At 48.0% G+C, this 21,577-nt stretch overlaps 1 protein-coding gene and 1 long non-coding RNA gene across 2 annotated transcripts; both read right to left on the bottom strand.

Moving 5' to 3' along the window:
- Positions 1–1,287: 1,287 nt before the first annotated feature.
- Positions 1,288–3,178, bottom strand: LOC136994909 (uncharacterized). Its single transcript, XR_010886702.1, has 2 exons — positions 2,682–3,178; positions 1,288–2,067 (listed from the first exon to the last, which is right to left on the bottom strand). It is a non-coding gene; the product is annotated as an uncharacterized lncRNA (long non-coding RNA).
- Positions 3,179–3,194: 16 nt separating this feature from the next.
- Positions 3,195–18,462, bottom strand: LOC136994873 (butyrophilin subfamily 1 member A1-like). The gene is made up of 14 exons (XM_067314269.1): positions 18,315–18,462; positions 15,902–16,002; positions 13,257–13,367; positions 12,137–12,160; positions 12,033–12,050; positions 11,479–11,499; positions 10,539–10,559; positions 9,757–9,777; positions 9,215–9,235; positions 8,608–8,628; positions 7,677–7,697; positions 6,669–6,689; positions 4,722–4,748; positions 3,195–3,863 (listed from the first exon to the last, which is right to left on the bottom strand). Exons 2-14 carry the CDS (start codon positions 15,990–15,992, stop codon positions 3,295–3,297), a joined length of 987 nt encoding a protein of 328 aa, XP_067170370.1. The 5' UTR covers positions 15,993–16,002; positions 18,315–18,462; the 3' UTR covers positions 3,195–3,294.
- Between the last annotated feature and the right edge of the window lie 3,115 nt (positions 18,463–21,577).

Genomic DNA, 21,577 nt, shown 5'->3' with positions numbered 1-21,577 from the left:
GCTATAGGACCAACGATGTGAGGCTTAAGCAGGCACTTGCTTTGCACCAGTCTTAGAGGACACAATGAAGCATCTTCAGAAATCAGACAGAATCTGTTTGTGTGATCCCTTCTGTGTTCATAGATCTCCACCCACAGTGGAGGGGAGAAGTATCTTCTACTGCTTTGTGTTGGCAGGGAGCTAGAGCAGGTGAAGTGGCTAGGAACAGGCCTGAAAGGAAAGTGTCCCATCCCCAGCCCACCCAAATGTTTCCTCTTCCATCACCGAGAGCTTGTACTTCCTGAAGCTTCTCACTGACCTGTTCATTTACAGTTTCTGTGCATCTCTTTTCTTGCAACACTCAAACCTAAAATCCATACAGGGATTAGAGCAGTGCCAAGCCCTGGGCATAAATGTACTGGGAAAACCAGATCTCTAGAGCACAAGAACACACAGCAGAGATCCATGGAAATGGAGGACAGAGGGGGAGATGTCTCTTAGCTACCATAGTTTTGACTTGAGAGTTGGGGGACACTTCTAACAAAACTTAGGAAATGAAGGTGGGGGTGAATACTCTGGGACTAGTTATTGCAAACAGACCAGCAGAGATTATCTAGGGTTGCCCATCCCACTGACCTCAGACTTTCTGAGATATGTGAGTAAAGTAAATAATACAGGCAGCCTGAAGTGCTGTGAACTTCAGCCTCAGTAGCTGGTAATGAGCCTCATAAAGAGCTCACGGGTGAGGTTAAAGAGCAGCCATTCACATGCAAAGTACAGGAGATTTCTGGAATGTATTGAGGACCGATTCTTGACTGGTACTTGACAGTCAGACTTAGGAGGGGAAGGGTCCGCAAGGTCTTCTAGATGCTGTGCCCCACAGCCTCAGGGACAGCTTGGATAGGGCCATAACTCCCAATATCAATGGTGAGATTCATAAGGGGAAATGCACTGCTGCCAAAGACCTTCTGGGCTGTTAGCAAAGAAGCTGTCAGAACTGCCAGCCGCCCTGATGAGGCCACCGTACCCTGCAGGCCCTCCCATGAGTGCCTGCCCACAAGTGCACTATGCTGCACAGGAGTTTGGTTTTACATGAGGTTTTGACAGATACCTCTCATAACGCTCAAGTTATTTTAGGTTCGGTTTTCTCTGAATGGGTGGAGTAAGCCTGCACTCTGGATCATTGGGATCAGAGGAGCCGGCCAGAGTTCAGTTTCCTCATCTGTACGAGTGTTAAAGGCATCCTGAATCCTTTATACATTTAAAATATAAATAAAGGAAATAGGAAAATAATAAAGTATGTTGACAAACAACAACAAAAAGGAAAACATTTATTCTTATGTAAAATCCGAATTGCATGAAATTATATACCAAAATTATCATACTTGGATTTGTGCAATTAGCAGTAGGCATAAACCACATCTGAAAAGCTAAAAGGAAAAGAGTTTTTGTGCTTGGTTTGATATCTGTATCCTCCAACCTTCCAATCCATATTTATGAGGTTTTTTTGTCAAAAGCTTTCATCAAATGCTTCTCAAGATTTTCATTCCCACAGTCTTCAGTTCTTTGCTCACCATTATTGCTGTGTGTGTCTTCATTTCAGTACTTCTGAATGTATTTCATGATTGGAGGACTGCCTTCTAAAAAAGTTGAGCTTTTATTGAAATACTGTTTCTCACCTTCCTGAGGATAGTGGGATTTGCAATGCTTAATGAGACAGAGGATCTCCGGCCACTTTGCCTTCACTTTCTGCAGGGAATTAGGTTTGAGAACAGGAGCCCACCTCCAGCATTCTGGCATTTGACTGTGTGTCTGGTGCCTCCTCAGCTGATCATGATACTGCCAGTGCATTGTGATCTGTTGTCTTACCAGCAGTAGCCCCCAACAGAGAGGATGGGAAAGCTGCTCTCATTCTGCCAGGGTCTATTTGGAAAACTGTACAGGAGAGACTTTGTGTAGGCATTAGAAAATGACAACATTCTTGAGGATGCATCCAAATGTCCTGCAGTCTTGCATGGTTCTCCTCTCACTTTCCAGTGTGTCCGAAGGTATAAGCAGGACTACAGTAGTCTCTGCCATCTCTCAGCCCTATGCAAGAAAATTGTTAACACTGCATCGACCCCTGGAAGGCCTCTGAGCAAGAGGTCACGTAGCTTTGATGTGAATCCTTGTAGCCTCAGGGTAGAATTATAGGCTGGGAATTGGGGCAGAAAAGCTATTTTTTTCCAGTTCCGGGACTGTGGAAAATACCTCTGAAGGTCTGATCTTCTATAGTCAGGATTTCAGTACCATTTCAGCAAGGAGAGCTCTAGTCAAGTGACTGACAACATGCAGACAGAAATGGCAGAAAGACAGGAGTGGTCTAGAGTGCACTAACTGAACTGGGAAGCTAAGCTACCTTGATTCTGACAGGTGAATTCAGCCAGTCCTCACTCTCTAGGAAGGGGAGAACACTCAATCACTGTAAATCCCTTTGCACATTGTTAAGTCTACATACCCAAATGAGAAGGATAGGACTGGCTTCCACATCATTTTCAAATGAACATTGAACTATTTTGTACAAAGCTTCAGTAGGAGAAACTGTGAGTGCCCAATTGATCTATGTTCTGTAGCTGCAGAAAAAAGTGGATCTAATTTATTTACAAAGCAATGGATAAAGCTTAATCTCCAACAATTTAGATCTCTAAGAATTACTGACTCACCCTCATTGCCCCAGGAGGCCTCTGGAGAAATGGCAACATTCAGAAGGCAATTCCTGCAAGTCCAGAAATGGAATGGATAACAGGTCAGGTAAATTGCCTTCTAGAGGTGCCTGCTTCTCTGAACTGCCGTAGAAGGGACCTGACATGACTGATGAAAATTTCGACGTCCAAGTCTGAGATGTTCTGGAGAAGTGTGTTCAAGGTCATCAGAAAGTTTTCCCATCCCATAACAGTGCTCTATATTCAGGCAAATACACCTCATTGATATTTACTTCCATTTTGAGAGACTGATGTGGGAAAAAAACATACCAGCAAGGACTCAAGATGAAAGATGCTCTGCACTATTAAAAAAAGTCCTTTCACTTCCTGCCCTGAGGAGACACTTCACTCCTTGCCTAAGTGTTCAAATACAACTGAAGGTTCTCTCTGCACACTGCATGTGCGGCCTGCCCTCAAGGGCTTCTCCTTCTTGCCTGGCTCACTGAAGGACTAGCAAGCAGTGATGGGAGTGTCTGGTAGGAATGTGCTGTAGAGCTTGGATTGGAGGGCACAAACGTGGGGGCTGTCTGACAGGAGTGCAGTCTCCTCCTGCATCTCCCTCTCAGTAATCCAGTTACTCATCATCAGGGTCCTCCTCAAACCCCAGGACTATTTTCAGTGGCTCAGTGTCAGGCTTTGCAGAAGGGGACCTTGTTGAGAAGAAGGGAAAGAACTTCCCTTCCTGCCTGTTCTCTCCACCAAGGGTGAAAGTGTACATGGCTGTTTTCTTGCTGACATTAAAGAATGACAGCTTCTTGGCTGAGACATCCAGGAAGATCCCAATCTTTCTGGGTTTCCCACTCACAACCAAGCGGGTCCAAGGCTCTGTGCGGGCCCAATAGTCTTGCCCATCTGCTAACCCTATGACCCAGAAGCCCTCCTCTGGGGACAGAGTCAGTGTCCCTTTGCGAGTCACAGACTCCCGGGCAATGCCCACGTCCCAGTTTCTTCTCTTTCCAACATCCACTTCCCAGTAGTATTTCCCAGATGTGTAGCCTTCCTTTGCCAAAAGGAAAGTGTGGGAATCAAATCTCTTCTCTGTCCTGGGCACCTTTATGGCAGTGCCAGTATCTGACACCCTCTTCCCATCTTGAGACACCTCCAGCCTTGGATGAGCTGTGTCAGCGTCCAGGGAGACATCCACTGCAAAGACCAAGTCATTCCTTCAGTATCAAAAACCATGAGGGCTGCTTTTCTGAAACTTTCGACCCTGTGTCCCCATATGCCTCTTCCCTTGCCCTCCCTCTGCCTCCTCTTCCATGCTCCCTAGTTGGCCTCCTGTTACAGGTGACCTCCAACCATTGCCTTCCCAGATCTATCGTGTCCCTTGCTCTCGTCTATGTTGTGCTGAGAGAGCAGCCAGCAGGCATCAAACAGATGGCTACTCAGAGACACTCTGCTGGAAATGCAAGTAGTACCAAGAAGGAATGTAAGGGGATTGCCAGCCTTTTCCTTCATCACTGAGACTCTGCAGAGGTGAGCTGAGGAATAGAACCATGCCTCCACACACACAACCTCTTTGGGCAGAACCAGAATCACATCAGCTGTTTGCCTGAGTTTGGGGATGAGTCAGGCTGGCCAAGACTGCATGGCCTAAGCAGGCCAGGGGGCTGCTGGGATACTTCTTGAATCAGCCTTTGCAGGCAGCAGAGTGCCAGCTGCTGATCCCTACCCATCCTCAGCTGTGCACTGCTCAGCAAGGAATGCTCAGCAACAGATCCAGTAGAAATGTTCCAGCTGACCTCCCTGAAATGAGCCTCTCATTCTTCCTAAAACCTGCCCTTTTCTTCTGAGAAGACATAATGCTGCTTGAAATGCCAGCTGCTCTAACACAGGCTTGTGGAGGGTCTTGGGCAGAACATGTTGAAGGAAGGCTCAAGAAACAATTCTTGCTGCAAAGATGTTGTCCTCTGAATTGTTGTCTGCGTAGGACAAATAACACTTCCAAATATACGTCCAGGCCCTGAGAGCTGGGAATCAGACTCTTTGTTTCTCTCTTACCTTTGTGACGCTGTATTTTCAAAAACTCTGTAGGAAAATGAATAAAGGAGGCAATAAGTGGATGTGAGAAGAAGGCCTTGTCTGCAGCATGATAATGCATGATCCATGCTGCCAATCAGAAGAGCATGCTCTTCTGCAGAAATGTCTTGGTTCTGCAGGTGAGACAACACATCAGAAGCCCCGGTAATCCTCCAGAGAGGGAAATCCTTTGGGTGACTCGGGAGATTGCTCTTTGAGAAACCTTTCACACACACATGACCCCTGAAAAGGAGGAGGAGGAGGAGAGAGGATGTGGTCCCTGGCATAACAGAGAGCAGACAGAGAAAAAGGGAGAAAAAAAACTGTCTCTGGAGAGAGACTCTCAGGCTGTCCAAAAAGGGGCAATCAAAATGACCTTCCAGGCCACATTGTAGCAAATCAAGTTCCCGCTGCCATTTCGATGGCTCTTGAGGACTCAGGATTGACCACTCATCCACACACCCAATGAGATTCTTTCATCTAATTAACTACAAATCTCCTTAGCACTCCCATTTCTCCACATTCCCATTCTTGGTTCTAGGCACATGGAGCCTCTTGCACACCAGAGAGCACTCACGTATCCGTCCGTGAAGTTGCCGTGCAAAGCAAAGGAGAGGTGTGGAAACAAACTGCTGTTAGACGGAATGCATGAAGCACTGCGGGAGCACTCTGCAAAGCTTTTTATTAGTCTAGAAAGATGACAGCCTCCATTGACTAGTGCAGCACTGGGCTGATACCAAGTCCTAAATTGCAAAACCCCTTGTCACCTGGGGTCATGCAGCTAAGCAAAGGACACAAATGTGGAAACACACCCAAGTCAAAGAGAGCCCAAACGAGATAATTTTCCTCACAGGAATGTGAACATTGACATATCCCTCACTTCCTATATTCTCTAAATTCCATCTTTCCACCTTCCATCTTGTCTTCCTTCCTTAAAACCTTCATAAAATTTCTTCTCTTTCCTCTCTATCATATCTTCCTTCCTGACTCCCTCCCTCCTACCTGCTTATCGCTTCCTGCTCTCCTCACCTTCTTCCTTGCTTCCTTTGCTCACGCCTCATTCCAGGTCTGCCTTCTGGCCCTCTCTGCCTGCCTCCCACATGCTCCTGTTCCTCAGGCAAGCCCGCCGGGCAGGCTGCAGCTAAAGAGGGAGACCTCCGCTGGGCAGCCTGCACAGGGGCAGCAGCTCCACTCCTGCTCACAACAAGGGGCTCCTTGCCTGCCCCAAGAAGCCCCGCGGCTTTGGACGCCCGCAACTCCCTCTCGCCACAGGACCTCCCCACAAGGCCCGTGTCCCAGGCAGCGCAGACCACTTACCTTTTTCTTCTTTCACCTGAGCTACAAAAGGAAGGCAAAAGGCACTTAGCAAAGACAGGCCACTGCGCCTCAGAGCCCACCACAGCTCCCCACCCAGGCCTTTGCTGACTTCTCCCTTCCCCTCATTGCAGCACTCTTCCCAGTCCTCGTTGTGCACCCCGGGCACTCGAGGAGCAACCTCTCAGCCTTGGTCCCAAGGAGATCCTTTGACGTAATGGCCTTTCCTTTCTACAGGGCCTGGATTATCTTAACACCATGTGTCCCTACATAACTGGGGGAGGCCAGGAGGCTTTCCTGAGATGAGCAGGTACCCCAAGGAGGTCTCAGCAGGTCACGGTTGCCAAAGAAGTACCAGAAAGCAAAGGTCACTTACTGTGTTCTTTCAGCAGTCGGTCTGTAAAAGGCAAAGGGAATGAAAATGAGAGAGAGAGCGAGAGAGAAAGAGAGAGAGAGAGAGAGAGGTGTCAGTGTTTTGGTGAGAGAGCCTTCTGAAGAATGCCAGTGTTTCTGCCCTCCTGCTTAGAAGGCCCATGGACAGCGGCAGGGTCCTCTTGCAAGGACACTCGCTGTCTCTCTGCAAGGGGAATTTCTCAGGCATCAGAGGGAACTTACCCTTTTCCTCCTGCAGCCGTTCTACAACACAAAGGCAGAGGCAGTTAGCAAAGAAGTTCTCTTCAGCAGCTGTGATGTTGTTGGGGAGAGCTGTTGCTTTGTTCTCCCCGAGCTGGGAAGAGCACAGCCTGGCTCCATGAGGGATGCCCTTCAGCAGAACAGCACCTCCTCTGCCCGCCCAGTCTGGGGTCCCCAGGGGCTCCTCTCACCCTTTGCAGACCCTCGCCATCAGGCAACAGTGCCTAGCCTGAAGCACAGGCACTAGGAAGAAAGCCCTGAAATGGGCACTGGGGAAAGGTTTTGATTGCCGTGGGAAGACAACTGCCTCCATTGACTAGTCCAGGTCTGTGGGGACATCAAGACCTGCCCTGGGAAACCCCTTGGTGGCCGGGGTTAAAGGGGTCGGAACAAGGGACTCTGCTGTGGAGGAACACCCAGGCCAAAGAGAGCTCACCCAGGCTGACTTTTCTTTGCAGGAATGTTCATATTCCTACCACCCTCCCTTCCTCCATTCTCTCATACCTCTGTTTCCCCCCTTCCATCCTCCAGTCCTCCCTTCCTTCAAGGCTGATGGACCTTTCTCCTCCTTCTTTCCCTTCATTCCTCCCACCCCTCTTCCTTCTCCCCTCCCTTCCCTCCCACTTATCTCCCTTCCTTCCCTCTTACCTCTCTTCCCTCCTACCATCCTCCATTCCATTCATCCACCACCTAAGCGACTTCCCTCCGTCCTACCCTCCTCATCTCCACCCTTCAGACCTGCCCTGCCCTGACAGTCCACCTCATACACTTCCTTCCCTCCTCCTTTCCTGCTGCCTGCTCACGCCAGCCCGCAAGGACCATCGCGGCAGCGGAGGCCAGGCGGACAAGGGACAGCTTGGGAGGCAAGCAGCAGGCTTCCTTTGTGAACTGGCAGGGCCAAGGGCTGGCCCCATGGTCACACGGTGCTCCCCATTCCCACTTTCCCCTCCAGCAACTAGGAGCCTCTCTCACACGCCAGGAAGCACTCACCTAGCTGTCCTTGCAGTTGCCCTGCAAAAGAAAGCAGAAGGGCCATTACAAACTGCCGGGGGAGGGATTGCACAAAGCGCTCAGGAGTGCCCTGGTAGGGTTATGATTCTCGGGAGAAGGTGGCAGCCTTCGGCAACTAGTCCAGCACTGTGCTGCTGTGCAGCCCTGGCCGGGGAAGACCCCTGGCACCTGGGCTCACACAGCTAAACAAAGGCCACCGCTGTGCATGCCCTAGCTGAGGCAGAGAGCCCACATGAGCTCAGTGGTGCTCACAGGAGCATTCAGAGTGCTCCTGCTCTCAGTTTCTCCTCTCTGTCATTCCCGTCTTTAGCCCGTCTAATCCCCTTCTCCCGCCTTCCCTCAATCCATACAAAACCTTTTTAAATCCTTCCTCCCTTCATGCTTTCTCCTAGCTTCCTTGCTTGCTTGCTTCCCTCCTTCCTTCCATTCTTCATTCTGTTCTTCTTTCCACCCTTCCTTCCGTCCTATCACCCATCCTTCCCTCCCTCCAGCCTGCCTTCTGCAAGCCCTTCCTCATGCCCTGATGCCCTGCCACACCTCCACCCTTCCCTTCTCTTCCACTCAGCCTTAATGGCTTCCTTCCCTCCTTCTGGCCCTGCTTATCGCTTCCTGCTCTCCTCACCTTCTTCCCTGCTTCCTTTGCTCGCGCCTCATTCCAGGTCTGCCTTCCGTCCCTCTCTGCCTGCCTCCCACATGCTCCTGTTCCTCAGGCAAGCCCGCCGGGCAGGCTGCAGCTAAAGAGGAAGACCTCCGCTGGGCAGCCTGCACAGGGGCAGCAGCTCCACTCCTGCTCACAATGAGGGGCTCCTTGCCTGTCCCAAGAAACCCTGGTCCTCTGGATGCCAACAACACCCTCTCGCCATGTGACCTCTCCACAAGGCCCATGTCCCAGGCAGCGCACACCACTTACCGTTTTCTTCTTTCAGCTGAGCTACAAAAGGAAGGGAAAAGGCACTTAGCAAAGAGAAGCCCTATGCGCTCAGACTGTGCTGTGTCTCCCCACGCAGGCGTTTGCTGACTTCTCCCTTTGCCTTGTTGCAGCTCTCTTCCCGGTCCGCATTCTGCACCCCAGGGACTCCAGGATGAACATCTCAGCCTTGGGCCCAAGCAGATCCTTTGACGTAATGGCCTTTGCTTTCTACAGGGCCTTCATTATCACAACACCATGTGTCCCTGCACCACTGGGTGAGGCCAGGAGGCTTTCCTGAGCTGAGCAGGTGCCCCAAGATAGCCCAGCAGTTCAGTGCTTCTGAAGAAGTACCATAAAGACTGGTCACTTACTGTTTTCTTTCAGCAGTTGGTCTGTAAAAGGTAAAGGGAAGTGGAAAGGAGAGAGAGAGAGAGAGAGAGAAAGAGAGAGAGGGGGGTGTCAATCTTTTGGCGAGAGAGCCTTCTGAAGAATGGCCTTTTTTCTGGCCTCCCACTTAGGAGGCCCATGGACAGCGGCAGGGCCCTCTTGCAAGGACACTCGCTGTCTCTCTGCAAGGGGAATTTCTCAGGCATCAGAGGGAACTTACCCTTTTCCTCCTGCAGCCATTCTACAACAGAAGGGCACAGGCAGTTAGCAAAGACTCCTCGGTGGCTGTGATGTTGTTGGGGAGAGCTGTTGGTTTGTTCTCCCCGCGCCAGGAAGAGTACAGCCTGGCTCCATGAGGGATGCCCTTCAGCAGAACAGCACCTCCTCTGCCCGCCCAGTCTGGGGTCCCCAGGGGCTCCTCTCGTCCTTTGCAGACACTTGCGATCAGGCAGCAGTGCTTAGCCTGAAGCACAGGCACTAGGAGGAAAGCCCTTAAATCGGCACTGTGGAAAGGTTTTGATTGCCGTGGGAAGACAACCGCCTCCACTGACTAGTCCAGGTGTGTGCTGACACCAAGACCTGCCCTGGGAAAGCCCTTGGCAGCTGGCGTCAAAGGGCGCCAAACAAGGGACACCTTGCAAGTAGCAGGCTCTGTTTCTGGCTAGCGGGAAGAAGGGCTTTGCCTACGGACACAAGGATCACCCCATTCCCATCTTTGCTCATTGGACAAGGAACCTCTCTCACATGCTCGAGGGCACTCACCTATCTGTCCTTGAAGGTGCGCTGCACAGGAAAGGAGAAGGGCGGTTAGAAACTGCTGGTGCACGGGTTACATGATGCACTGGGGAAGCACTCCTCAAAGCTTTTAATACTCTACACAAGATGACAGCCTCCATCGACTAGTCCACGTCTATGCTGGCACCTGCCCTGGGAAACCCATTTGCGGCTGGGGTCACACAGCCAAGCAAAGGACACTGCTGTGGAGAACCACCCAGGCCAAAGAGAGCTCACACGGGCTGACTTTTCTGCACAAGAAACTTCATATTACCACTGCCCTCCCTTCCTCCATTCTCTCATATCTGTGCTTCCCCCTTCCATCCTCTAGTCCTCCCTTCCTTCAAGGCTGATGGACCTTTCTCCTCCTTCTTTCCCTTCATTCCTCCCACCCCTCTTCCTTCTCCCCTCCCTTCCTTACTACTTACCTATCTTCCCTCCTACCATCCTCCATTCCATTCCTCCACCACCTTAATGGCTTCCCTCCATCCTACCTTCCTCATTTCCACCCTTCAGCCCTTCCCCGTCCTGACAGTCCACCTCATACACTTCCTTCCCTCCTCCTTTCCTGCTGCCTGCTCACTCTAGCCCACAAGGGCAATTGCAACAGCAGAGGGCAGGAGGGCAAGGGACACCTTGGGAGGCAAGCAGCAGGCTTCCTTCCTTGGCCGCCCGGGCAAAGGGCTGGCCCCGTGGACACACAGTGCTCCCCATTCCCACCTTCCCCTCCAGCAACAAGGAGCCTCTCTCGCACGCCAGGAAGCACTCACCTAGCTGTCCATGCAGTCGTCCTACAAAGAAAGCAGAAGGCCTGTTACAAACTGCTGGGGGAGGGATTGCATGAAGCCCTGGGGGAGTGTGCTACTAGGGTTTTGATCCTACTGAGAAATTGACAGACTCTGTCGACTTTTCTAAGGGTTTTCCTAGCCTGACCTGCCAGGGGATGCTGCATGACCTGGGGTATTTTACTTCGGTCAGGAGAAGGCAGAGGGGACCCCTCCCAGCAAGCTTGAAGTGCTGGATGAATTGGAGATAGCACTGAAGGGAACACCTTTTTAAGGCTGTGATCCACCTGAGAAGTCAACAGGCGTCATCGACTAGTCCCAGACTGTGCTGACACCAAGCCTTGCTGTTGGAAATAACTTGGCAGCTTTTATGAGCCAGCCAAATAAAGGCAAGTGCTCTGGATACCCACTGAGCCAAAGACTGCTCACATGAGATGACTTTGTCCTAAGAGAGTTGTTGATAATTTCCTTTTTTCCATCTCTCCCTTCCTTTTCCATTTCATTTTTACTTGCTTCCTTCTTGCCTTCCATCATTCCTTGTCTCTTCCTTTTTTCCTGCCTCTTTCACTCTTTTCCCTTCTCTCCTATTCTAACATCTGTGGCATTTCTGCCATCGCTCTACAGTCTCCATTTGTGGACTCTGTTCAGCTCCTCATACAATGGGACTGCACCTAGTGACCTTCTCCTCCCTCTGCCCATGGATTCCTGTTCACCCTGTCTTCTGGAAATTGTATCTGACCTATTTACCAGTTTCAGTAGCTACCAATGTTCTTGAAATGCCACACTGGTATAAACAAGCACACTGTAGTCCCACAGTGGAGAGGAAACAACCCACTCCAACTGAGTGCAGGGTGTCAATGCTCCTTCCCCCACATATTTAAACACAATTTTCAAGGGCTTATTTGCAAAGAGAAGGAACACTTACCATCCTCTGCCAAGAGTGGCACTGCAAAACAAAAGACGTTTTTTAAGACATGGTTGTTGCCACTTTGAATTGGAAAAAAGGAAGCAGAGCTTCTCTCTGGGAAGAACCCTGCCAACTTCTGTGGCAGGGCAAACCCTTTCCAACATGCCCTGGGCACCCAAACACCTCCCTCACCCACAACTGTCTGTGTTGCCATTTCTGCCTGATGCCTAGAGATTACCCCTGTGTGTGCTGGTGCGCTGCCTGGCCTGTCACCCTGCTACCTCATAGATCTCCTGCTCACATGAACAAAGCCAATGGCAGAATGACGGAAGAACACACAGGACATCGATGTATAAGCTGTCAACTCATGGAGCTCGACCACACTAATTGCAATGCAAGAGCAGCCTCATCCCTGAAGAAGAACTGGCAGAGAGCCAAGTTGCTTCACACCAACCCTGGCCATGCAAAAAATCTAATGGCATGGTTAGAAGCAGCAAGAAGAGTGCACTCTTTGCCATCTAAAGCTCAGAGACATATAAGGTTAAATATTCCAAAGTCTTTTTCCTTTTTACCTCCAGCAGAACTTCGACCTGCAAAAGAAAAATGTATTTTACATGTAAACTTTTCCTTTATTTCTTTTAACATTTGCTTGAAAGATTTGTGTAGTATATATTACCTTCTTCCATATTCCTGAAGGCATCTTGAAGGGGAAGGAGAAAAAAATAGAAGAAAAAAAGGAAAAAAATAGATTACAAAAGCATCCTTGTGATTGCTATTTCTGACATAGAAGATAAACATTTCACACAGAGCACACTTGAATTTCCAAAACTCAGATGTGGAGTCAAACAGAGAGCAGCTTCTCCTCACATAAGAAATTAGAGCTTCAGAACTTCAAAATTCATCTAATCTACCCCCAAGGACAGCACTCAGTGTGAAATCAAGACACGTAAGGTGAAATGTCTAAACAGGAGTTATTTGGGTGGGAGATAAATCGCCATTTCCTAGGTCAGAGTCATCCCATTTAGTTTTCAGTTCTTCACATATCCAATAAGAGGAAAGACACATTAAAAACACACCACACAAAGGTATTGTCTGCAGGCACTGGAAGAATGTAGTAGTGGGTAAAAACACAGGGAAGCTTTCTCTTTGCAATTCCTCCCAAGGATTTCCTTTTCTGAGGCTAGACTCCGAAAAGCAGAAGTGCTAATGAACCAAGTATTGCATGGTTATTGCCCTAGCTTATGGACTAAATAACTCCAAAGCAATAGGCAGGTCAAAGTGTGGAAATCCTTCAAACTGAACAGAAAAATTTGCAGCTCATTGCATAGGCCTGGGATCTGAACCTGTGCTGACAGGAACATTTTGGCCAGGACTCTGTCTTGTCTGGCAGAAAACAGAAAGGCTAGGCTTCTTGTAATGTAACTAATCAAAGTAAACTTGATGTTTTCCAAACAATGGCGAGAATACTGGTGGAAATGGAGACACATATCAGAAGCAAAATGACACAATGAACATGACAGTGGAATGGACCATGCATTACACGGCAGAGGAGTGAGAGCCCATAGTCTTCCGACTCCTATGGTGGGATCCTCTTTCTACTACAGATCTCACTTTGCCTCCAGCTCCTGCTCCAGAAGAACACAAGTCTCCCGTCCGTCTTTTGTCACATCTGCCATGGATGACTTGGATGCCTGAGGGCATGGCACTTGGTGACTATGTTTATCACTGAATTCTTGGGTTAAATTTCACATTATGGGGAGAATAACAGATACCAGAGGGTTCCTTTAAAATCTTACCTTTCTGCTTCGGTTTACAGGCAATCCAATAGAAGAGTAGGATAAGAACAAGGAGGTTTAGGCTTGCCAGAGTTGTTAGCACGATAAGCTGTGGAGACCAACCTGAATTTTCTGAAAGATTATATTGAGTATTTTGTGTCAGTAGAATAAATTGGATCATCAAGTATCTTGGTGTCTTGACATAATAGCCTTGTTTTGGATTTTCTAATTAATTCCTGAGTTTGTCCAAAAGGACACCGAGTGTGAAGGAGACTATGAGCATACACAATATTCAGAGAATGGCACAGATCAAAGCAAGAACAATGTTAGAATTACTGAATTTTTTTAGCCTCTAACATTTAAGTTGCAAGCATAGCAGTTGAAAGCATATGTCATGTGAAGCTTTCTAAAGGAGAACAAGGAGTTAGGAACTGAGGAAATAAGGGATATGTATTTGGCCTCTTCAAGAAGGCACCAGGAGTACTTTGCCCTGCACAACTAGGTAGGGCCAGGAAGCTTTCCGGAGCTGAGCAGGTAGTGTAACAACAGCCCAGCAAAGGTTAGAGCATGGGGTGGGAGATGGTTGGGCCACTGAATGAGAATGCTGGCAGGGGGGAGAAGTTGTTTGTAAGGCTCTCATTTTGCTGCAGGGATGTCTCCTTTCTCCGTGCCGTGACCATTCCTGCCAGGGGCTCTCATCACAGAAGTTGTGGTAGTGAGAAAGAGCAGGCAGGGGAGCAGGAAGGCAAGGGAGGCAGGGCTGCTGGGGTGGATACAGAATGTCAAAGAGGGGTAGCTTACAGTTGAGTTCATCACAGATGAAGCCTTGGTACCCCAACAGATGAAACCATCCCAGACTGTGAGGCAGATGTAATACAGGGATATGGGGGGAGAAGTAACAGGTGATAGCAGTCACCTCACCAGAGGCAGGAGACCTGGAGAATCATCACAGCTGCTCTTAAAATTGGGTGTTGTCTCTTACCTTGTTTATCCACATTGCTCGTCTGTCCTTTCACGCCTTTAATGGAAGTACAGTTTGTTAGGCCCTTTTCATTCCTTACTGCGTGCATGTAGGCAAAACGAGCTCTTGAGTACCCAAAAGCTGAGTTTCATACCTCCAGCTTCTGGCTTCAGAGCCAGTATTGCTCCTCTCACAGTGATCCCTGTCAACCGAAACCTCATCTTTCCTGCTGACAGTCATATCCCAATGCAAGGAGTTCGTGTGTATGAACGGCCTTCCCACCCTTCCCCATTTCCATCCTCCCTATCCCACCACATCACCAAGGGGAAATGCTTGAGGAAGGAGCTAGGCAGGCCCGGACTGGTTTGTGCAACCAGGGAAACAGCAAAGCCCCGGTCGTCCTTCTTTTCTGTACAGTGTGGACAGTATTGTCCCTGCCTCCCAAAGAACGGGTATCTGCTAAAAGGTGTTTCTCTTCTCCCTCAAGCAGACAGCCTCACAGAGAGGAAAAGTAATTCAGACTGAACTTAGGTCTGTGCAGCCATGGCCAGACTGCTTCCAGGTTGCGTTGCCCACCCATTTCCACTGGGCTCTGTGGAGTCACGTTAGGTTTGTTCCAGAAGTGCCCAAACACTGATCAGATGGTTCTGTCAGACCATCAGCTGCTTCTTCCTGTTACTAATCCTTACAAACGCCCACCAGACAAACTAGGCCCTGTGCTAACATTTGCTTGTGGAATCCTTGGCTCCACCTAATGGGAACATATCTGACTGGTGTTGCACACAAAAGACTTAGAAGACAGGTCACGTGCAGTCCAGGAATGCTGTGCTGCAGAGGGACTACTATTATGATACTGCAGCGTTAAGACTGTTTTTTGATGAGCTGAGCCCCAGGGTGTCCTACTGCAGTGGATCATGTTCACTGCTGCGCTCTACAGGCCACCTGTGGCAATATATGCAGTGCAGCAAAGGGGGATGCTTTTCCAGCTTTGATCCTCTTTTGCCTCATCAGCGTTCAAAAACACCCTTAGGGGCCCTGCTAGTGAGTAAAATGTCCCAAACTGAAGGTGTCCTTACAGCCTTTCTCAGAGTGTGTCACCTCTGAACTCTTTCCTGATGATCTTCCATCACAAGCCAGAGGAGAAAAAGCCGTGGCTTAAGGGAGTTTCAGCGCAAACCTACTACCATTGAGAAGGCTACACTTTGAGTTAGTTTAACTATGCTTAACTGAAAGCCTAGGCCTTCCTTGTATCTCATCTGTCACACTGACTTGATACTCAGTGGAGATGGCAGAATTTATGATGTCACCATCTCACCTGGTTTGGGAAAGGACTGCAAGAACTGCAGTCCATCCACCCAGAGGAAACACAAGACTTCCTGATCGTCAAGCACCAGTGGGTTCAGAAGATGGAGGGTAGGTAGAGGGGGTATGGGAAAGCCCATTTCTTTAGTCTGGAAGATGTGAGGGGCTTGAATGGGTATGTGTGTGAACAGGGTTGCTTGTTTCTATATTTTTGGTTGGTTTGTGGTTTCTTTTCCTCTTTGTTGAGAAAGCCCTCTACATGTCACCAGTCTCTGCAGCTGGGCAGGAATATAGTCTTACCTGGAGTACAATGCAGATAACAACAGAGACTGCCTATAGAGATAAGCCCCTTAGGCATGACTATGAAGAATAGGAAGGGAACATTTGAAGGAGCATTACTTACCTGATGAATGAAGACATATTAGCAGTAGAAAACAGAAGAGGAAACAGAGTGTTCCTTTGCTTCTTCCTTTCCGAGCCCAGAAATTCATCATTTCTGATGTGCTGCAATGGAAGGGACAGTGAAAAATAACATAACAAAATCCTCCATTAGCCTGAATACCACATCTCTCCTTTCTTTCCTTTAAATATTGTATTCACTTCATCCCTTGTCACGTTAAAGGGAAGCCCAGCTCTTCAGCTGTGCACCAAAGGGAGTTTCCCATATCTCATTCTGTGTATATACCCTTGGGGCTTGGCATAAAGATGAAGAATAAAGTTCCTATTAATAGCACTCTTCTTAGTTATTTTTCTTAAATGTTCATAATAATATTATTCCCATTATTCACAATTCATATTATTATTCTTAGTAGCATAACGAATGTAAATCTCAGCACTAATAAAGAGTAGTCCAATGACCAAGAGCTCGTCCTTTGCTACTGCTAAAGGATGATACGTAAATAATGGTAAAGGTAATTGCCACTTTCCTCCTTTCGTGTTCACATGCACTTCTCAAAATGGCACTTCCAATTTTTTATTAAAATGGCCATTGTTAGGGCCTTATTTCGCTTTGAGGTTTCTGTCCACTTGTACATTCCTTTATTCCTAATGGAAGTATGAACCATTCAATGAAGGCACAGAAAGATGAGGAATTAAGAGCATTGGAAGACAGCTGTTAACACATGTCCACCCTTTTGTCACTGATTTCTCCTCTTGAAGGACTTGCTTTGTGTCCAACCTGGAGAGGCCATCATGCTACACTTCTTTGCTCTGGGATTAATCAGTCAAACTTTGGGATTACATGGCAGATCATAGCATCAACCAGCCAATGCCGAGGTACAAAAACCTCTTGCCAGAACATGTGGCTAATCAACCCCAGCAGGTCTCCAGTAGTTTGAAGAGGAGACTCAGAGTTGATATGTGTAACCACAGCCAGTTTGGAATACTACACGCCCCTTAAAAAAAAAAAAATAAATAAATCCGTGTAAGGGAAAAGTCCACGCACTAGCGATTTGCAGTCGTCCCTTCACCACAGTAAACACGCCTTTGACAGTAATGAATGGAACAATTGGACCAGAGCAGACATTCTGACTTTCCTCACAGGTTCGCTGAAACTATCAAATCAATTGCCCTTCAGTGACTTTCCAGTGCTTTCTCACAATTAACACAGCAGCAATTACAAGGGGTAATGGCTTGGTGTTGGCCCCTGTTCTTCCAAGCCTTCACAGCTGCACCTATGAGAGGGACCTGGAGTGGTGGTACAGAGCAACACAGCAGACTGGGCAGGTGAGTGTCCTGACTCCATCCCTCTCCTTTACCCCATCACAGGTGCCCAGAGGACTTTGCGGGCAGCCATTTCAGGCAGCTGCATCCAGCTGACAACTAACCCAACCAAGATCAGTTTCTTCTCAATCACAGCAGCTCCCTGAACCAGCTAATGGCAAGATTGCATGATTGCTGAAGGTTACCAGTGTTAGCTGCCTCATGCTGGGGGTTGGACTGGCATAGTGAAGGGGCAGGATATGTCCTGATGAAAGCTGGTGTGAAGGGACTGTTTGGTGTGGCCACACTCACCATCGAAGGAACGAGAGAGAGATTTGCACTGCTGAACACAACACCCGCCTTTCCCACATATTGGAGGGGGAAGAAGCAGGTGCCCTGACTGAGCTTCCTGCCTTGCTGGTCACTGAGTGCTGGCACATCGCAGCTGGCAGAAAGGAAAGCTGAAAGAGAAGAGTCTGGCTGAAAGCCTCATAATGGTTTCAGCCTTCTGTCTCAGGGTCCAGTTTAGCACCTCTGTGGAAGGGGCCAGGATTTCTGCCTTCTGCTGAAACTAGAAACCAGGCAGCTTCAGAATTTCTACCAGTCTTTGCAGAGCAGCCTAATGGAACTGAAAACACCCTTGTGAAAAGTCTTCAAGCTTTTCACAAAGGATTATTTGCCACTAACTTACATAGGAAAGCATATCTCAGAGCCAAGTGGAAGGAACAGTGAATGCTTTCAATGCTAACCATAGTGAACACGTCTGGCTGGCAGATGCTAGAGCTGTTCGATTTATTTCTCTTCTTTTCCCTATAAACTCTTTTCCCAAGCTGAAACCTTGTATTTTGTGTTGCATTCTCTCAAAACCAAGTGGATTACATGGGTCCACCATTTGTCTAATACTCTAGTAGATGGCTTAAAGTAAGCAAACTTCATTCGGTTGCTTTCTCAACCTGCACACTTCCATTACTAGTGCATAGCCACAGTGGTCGCATGGTTCAGAAGCAACTTTGTGCAGGTATGCAAAACAAAATTGCAGGAAACCTCCACAGAGTCACAGAGCTATATGAATTAACAAACAACTGCAGAAAAGTAGCCATGAGAAGCTATCCTACCTTGGTAGATACTGTCTCTCCACCTGCGTCTTGCTGAGGGTGCTACGTTTCACTTTGCTGCTACAGGAAAAGAGTGGAGGGCAAGCAGGGACCAGCTGCAGACTTTGCTGTAATCATTGATTCCTAACCAGGAAGGAAGGGGGAAGGAGTGTCATGGGGCAGTGCTCCCTGAAGCTGCTGTTCCCTGCTCTCAGGGGGCCAAAGGAGTCATGGAGGGGTGCCAAGAGGAGGGAGGAAGGAGTACAGGTGTAAGAAAGATCTTTGCTCCCCTGGTCATAATGGTTAATTTTTGAACTGCTCAGTTCCTTTATTGTTGCTGAGGCCAGGGAGGGGCAAAGATGAAAGGACAAGCAGGGTAGGGACGACAGGCAGTGAAGGGAAAGACTTTTTTTCCGCACCGAAGCCATGCTATGCTGACTGGAATTGTTTGTTGGACAGCCATATCAGGTTATCTGTTTCTAATGACAGTGACAATCTCTTCTCATGCTTTGATGGTATTCAGAAATCATGTGTTCTTTCTGGGAAGGAAATAGGAGTGGTATACCTCACTGTGCTGAGCTGTCCCTGCTTTCCAGGCTCGTATCACAGGGAAATAGGATTAGAAGCAAGTTCCCTCTCCCTCCTCCTCTCCCTTACAGCCGCCATTTAACCATGGTTCATTCGGAAAACAGGTACAGGTAATTGTAGCCAGCTGAATAGTAGCTCAACATGCTACAGAGCCACGGTGCCCAGCCTTTGGGGAAGCAGGAGGCACCCTCAGCCGGGACTCAACCAACAGCAAGGAAGGGCAGGTTCAGATGCCCAGGGGCCACTAGTAAAACAACAGCTTAAAGGAACTTGTGAAATATGAGACAGTTATTCTAAACTCCCTGCTTCACCGTGAGCTGATTTTCCCATCTCTCAAGTATGCATTGATTCACTATGCTCATTAAAGAAAGAACACTTCAGCAAGGTAAAGGGATAGGTGAATATGAAATATCTAAATCCTAATGAACAGATAGCTACAATGGTTTAACAGTGTTCTCTCGTTCAGTGAGACAACTGTGAGACCAGTCAAATGCTTCTCCCTTATGCCATAGCACATAACTTACAGTCTAGAGTTAAATGTGGCTGCAGAGAAGGACTTGGTTCAAGCTACTGTTGTTCGTATGGTGTGGACCTGCTCCTAGCTGCTCCTCAAAGCACTAGCCTCTCTCTTTTAGATTCTGCATGTTACTGCTCCAGAAATGTTTTTAGACAAGCCCAAGGCATCTAAGGAGGAGGCAGTTCTTCTTAAAACAAAGTACCACATGTTACCTTTCTTCTGTGTTGTTTTCTGTAAGGAGGGGCAGTAATTTGCAATGAAACCAAATGGAGGGAGCAAACGTGCATGTGTACAACATGAGAGTGTGCCAGCAGACAGTCCATACGACTTGTTTGTGGGTAGTGACATAGGAAAGACAAAAAGCAGGTGAATCATTCTCTCCTGAGCCCTGCACAGTACTTGAGTTTGGACCTTAATTTTCCCTCCCTATGGCAATTTAGACAGGGCAGTGCTCAACTCTGCAATGCCCAGGAGTCAGAGAGTGAGTGAAGAAAAGGAGGAAAAGCACAGTGTTTAAACTTAGACACTTAGGAGAATTCCAGCAGATATGTCCTTTCCCCAGGAAGGTGTGCTGAACAGCAGCCTATAAGTAAAGGGTAACAGGAAAACACGAGAGAGTTTGATGTATGCCATCTCAAAAGTTGATTGTAGGCTTCAAAGGTTTCCAGAAGAGACGAAAAACTGTGGCGCCCACTCCTGTTCCTAAAAGTAGTGCACCCCAGCTTGGGATTCTGCAGGAGGATTCACATCATCCAGTTCTTGATGTTTACAGCCATTCAGACTGATTCCAGGTCTGGATGCCTAGGCATAGCCAGCAAGTACTGGCAAGCATGGCAGACACATACCCTTCTGAAGAAAAGGCTGGAGGCAGGGCAGGATACGCCACCATTCCCAAAATGACATTGGATCTTCTGACAACAAAACCTGTCTACACCTCTAAAGGGCAATTCATGGCCTCAGATTCAGTGGGAGTCTGAGCTAGCTGGGATGAACTATGAGGTTTTGAGAGGGGAAATAGCTGCCTATCCGTCACCTGCTTGTGTCCCCCAGAAGGAGGGCAGGACCAAGGCCATTTGACTCAAACTCTGAACTTGTTCCTCAGTATTAAATGTGCAGGTGAGGCTTCAGTTTGGAAGTATGAAATCTACAATTCTGTATTTCCTCATGTCCACCATCCTAAGACAGTCCATTGATATGTAGTCTGAAGACCATTTCAGGTCACCTTCTGCATGGACCACCAGCAGAGCAGTGTGTATGGGACAGATGGCTTCCACACCAGGGCAGAGGGAAGGCCTCAAGATATTCTTGGCCCAGCACCCCACGTATTTCAGATTTTAGCCAGTCAGCTTCAGGCACACCGTAGGGGAATGTATTTCAAACAGTTTAGAAGCCTTCTGAAATCCTCAGGGTTGTGCCTGACAATTTTAACAAAGTGAATTTATCTCAGAGGAAATTTGAGAGGACCTTTCAGCTAAAGGCACTAGCATGGACAAAGGCAATGTATTTGAACATAGGTGTCTAACGTCACACTTACAGAAGAAAAAAGAAAAAAGAAAGCAGGTAAGAATGCAAATTCTTAACTCCCAAAGCACATTTTACAACTGCAGAAACATGTTACAGTATGCAGAGAGACATTCATGTATCGAGGTTTCTCGTACAGGGAGAACAATTTTGAAATTTGCAGAAGAGAGGAGGTAGTTTTACAATACACAGTATGTGTGTGGGGGAGAATTAACTAGCAGTCCTACTGAAAATGCTTCATAAGAGTTACAGCGAACGAACCTGGGCAATGCTTAATCCCCATGAGAAAAACCTCAATTCGATATAATAAGTGTACACAGAAACCTGATGTAATACATAGACATGTCCGCATTGTGCTCCAGGTGGACTACCACTGCAAGCGGCACCACTGCAGTAATTTTTTTTTTTTTTTTTTTTTTTTTGCTATTCCCAAGCAAAAAACACAATGAACGATAATTGGAACAAGTACCATTTAGACTCACTTTTGGAGGCTGGACCTTCAGGAGCTGATGGTGAGCTTTAGACTTAGGTAACCTTCCTCATCCCTCCAGAGTGCAAAACGTTCTTCAGTTTTACAGCACTTTCTAGTTAATGAGTAGCTGTGCAAGACACTGCAGGCAGGCTGCTTTCTGCACAAAGATCACAGAGTCCTCAGTCC

This window comes from Apteryx mantelli, chromosome 34 (assembly GCF_036417845.1).
Source record: "Apteryx mantelli isolate bAptMan1 chromosome 34, bAptMan1.hap1, whole genome shotgun sequence".
NCBI classification, from domain to species: Eukaryota; Metazoa; Chordata; class Aves; order Apterygiformes; family Apterygidae; genus Apteryx; species Apteryx mantelli.
Note: the sequence above shows the minus strand (reverse complement) of the source record. Positions and strands in the feature narration are given on the sequence as shown.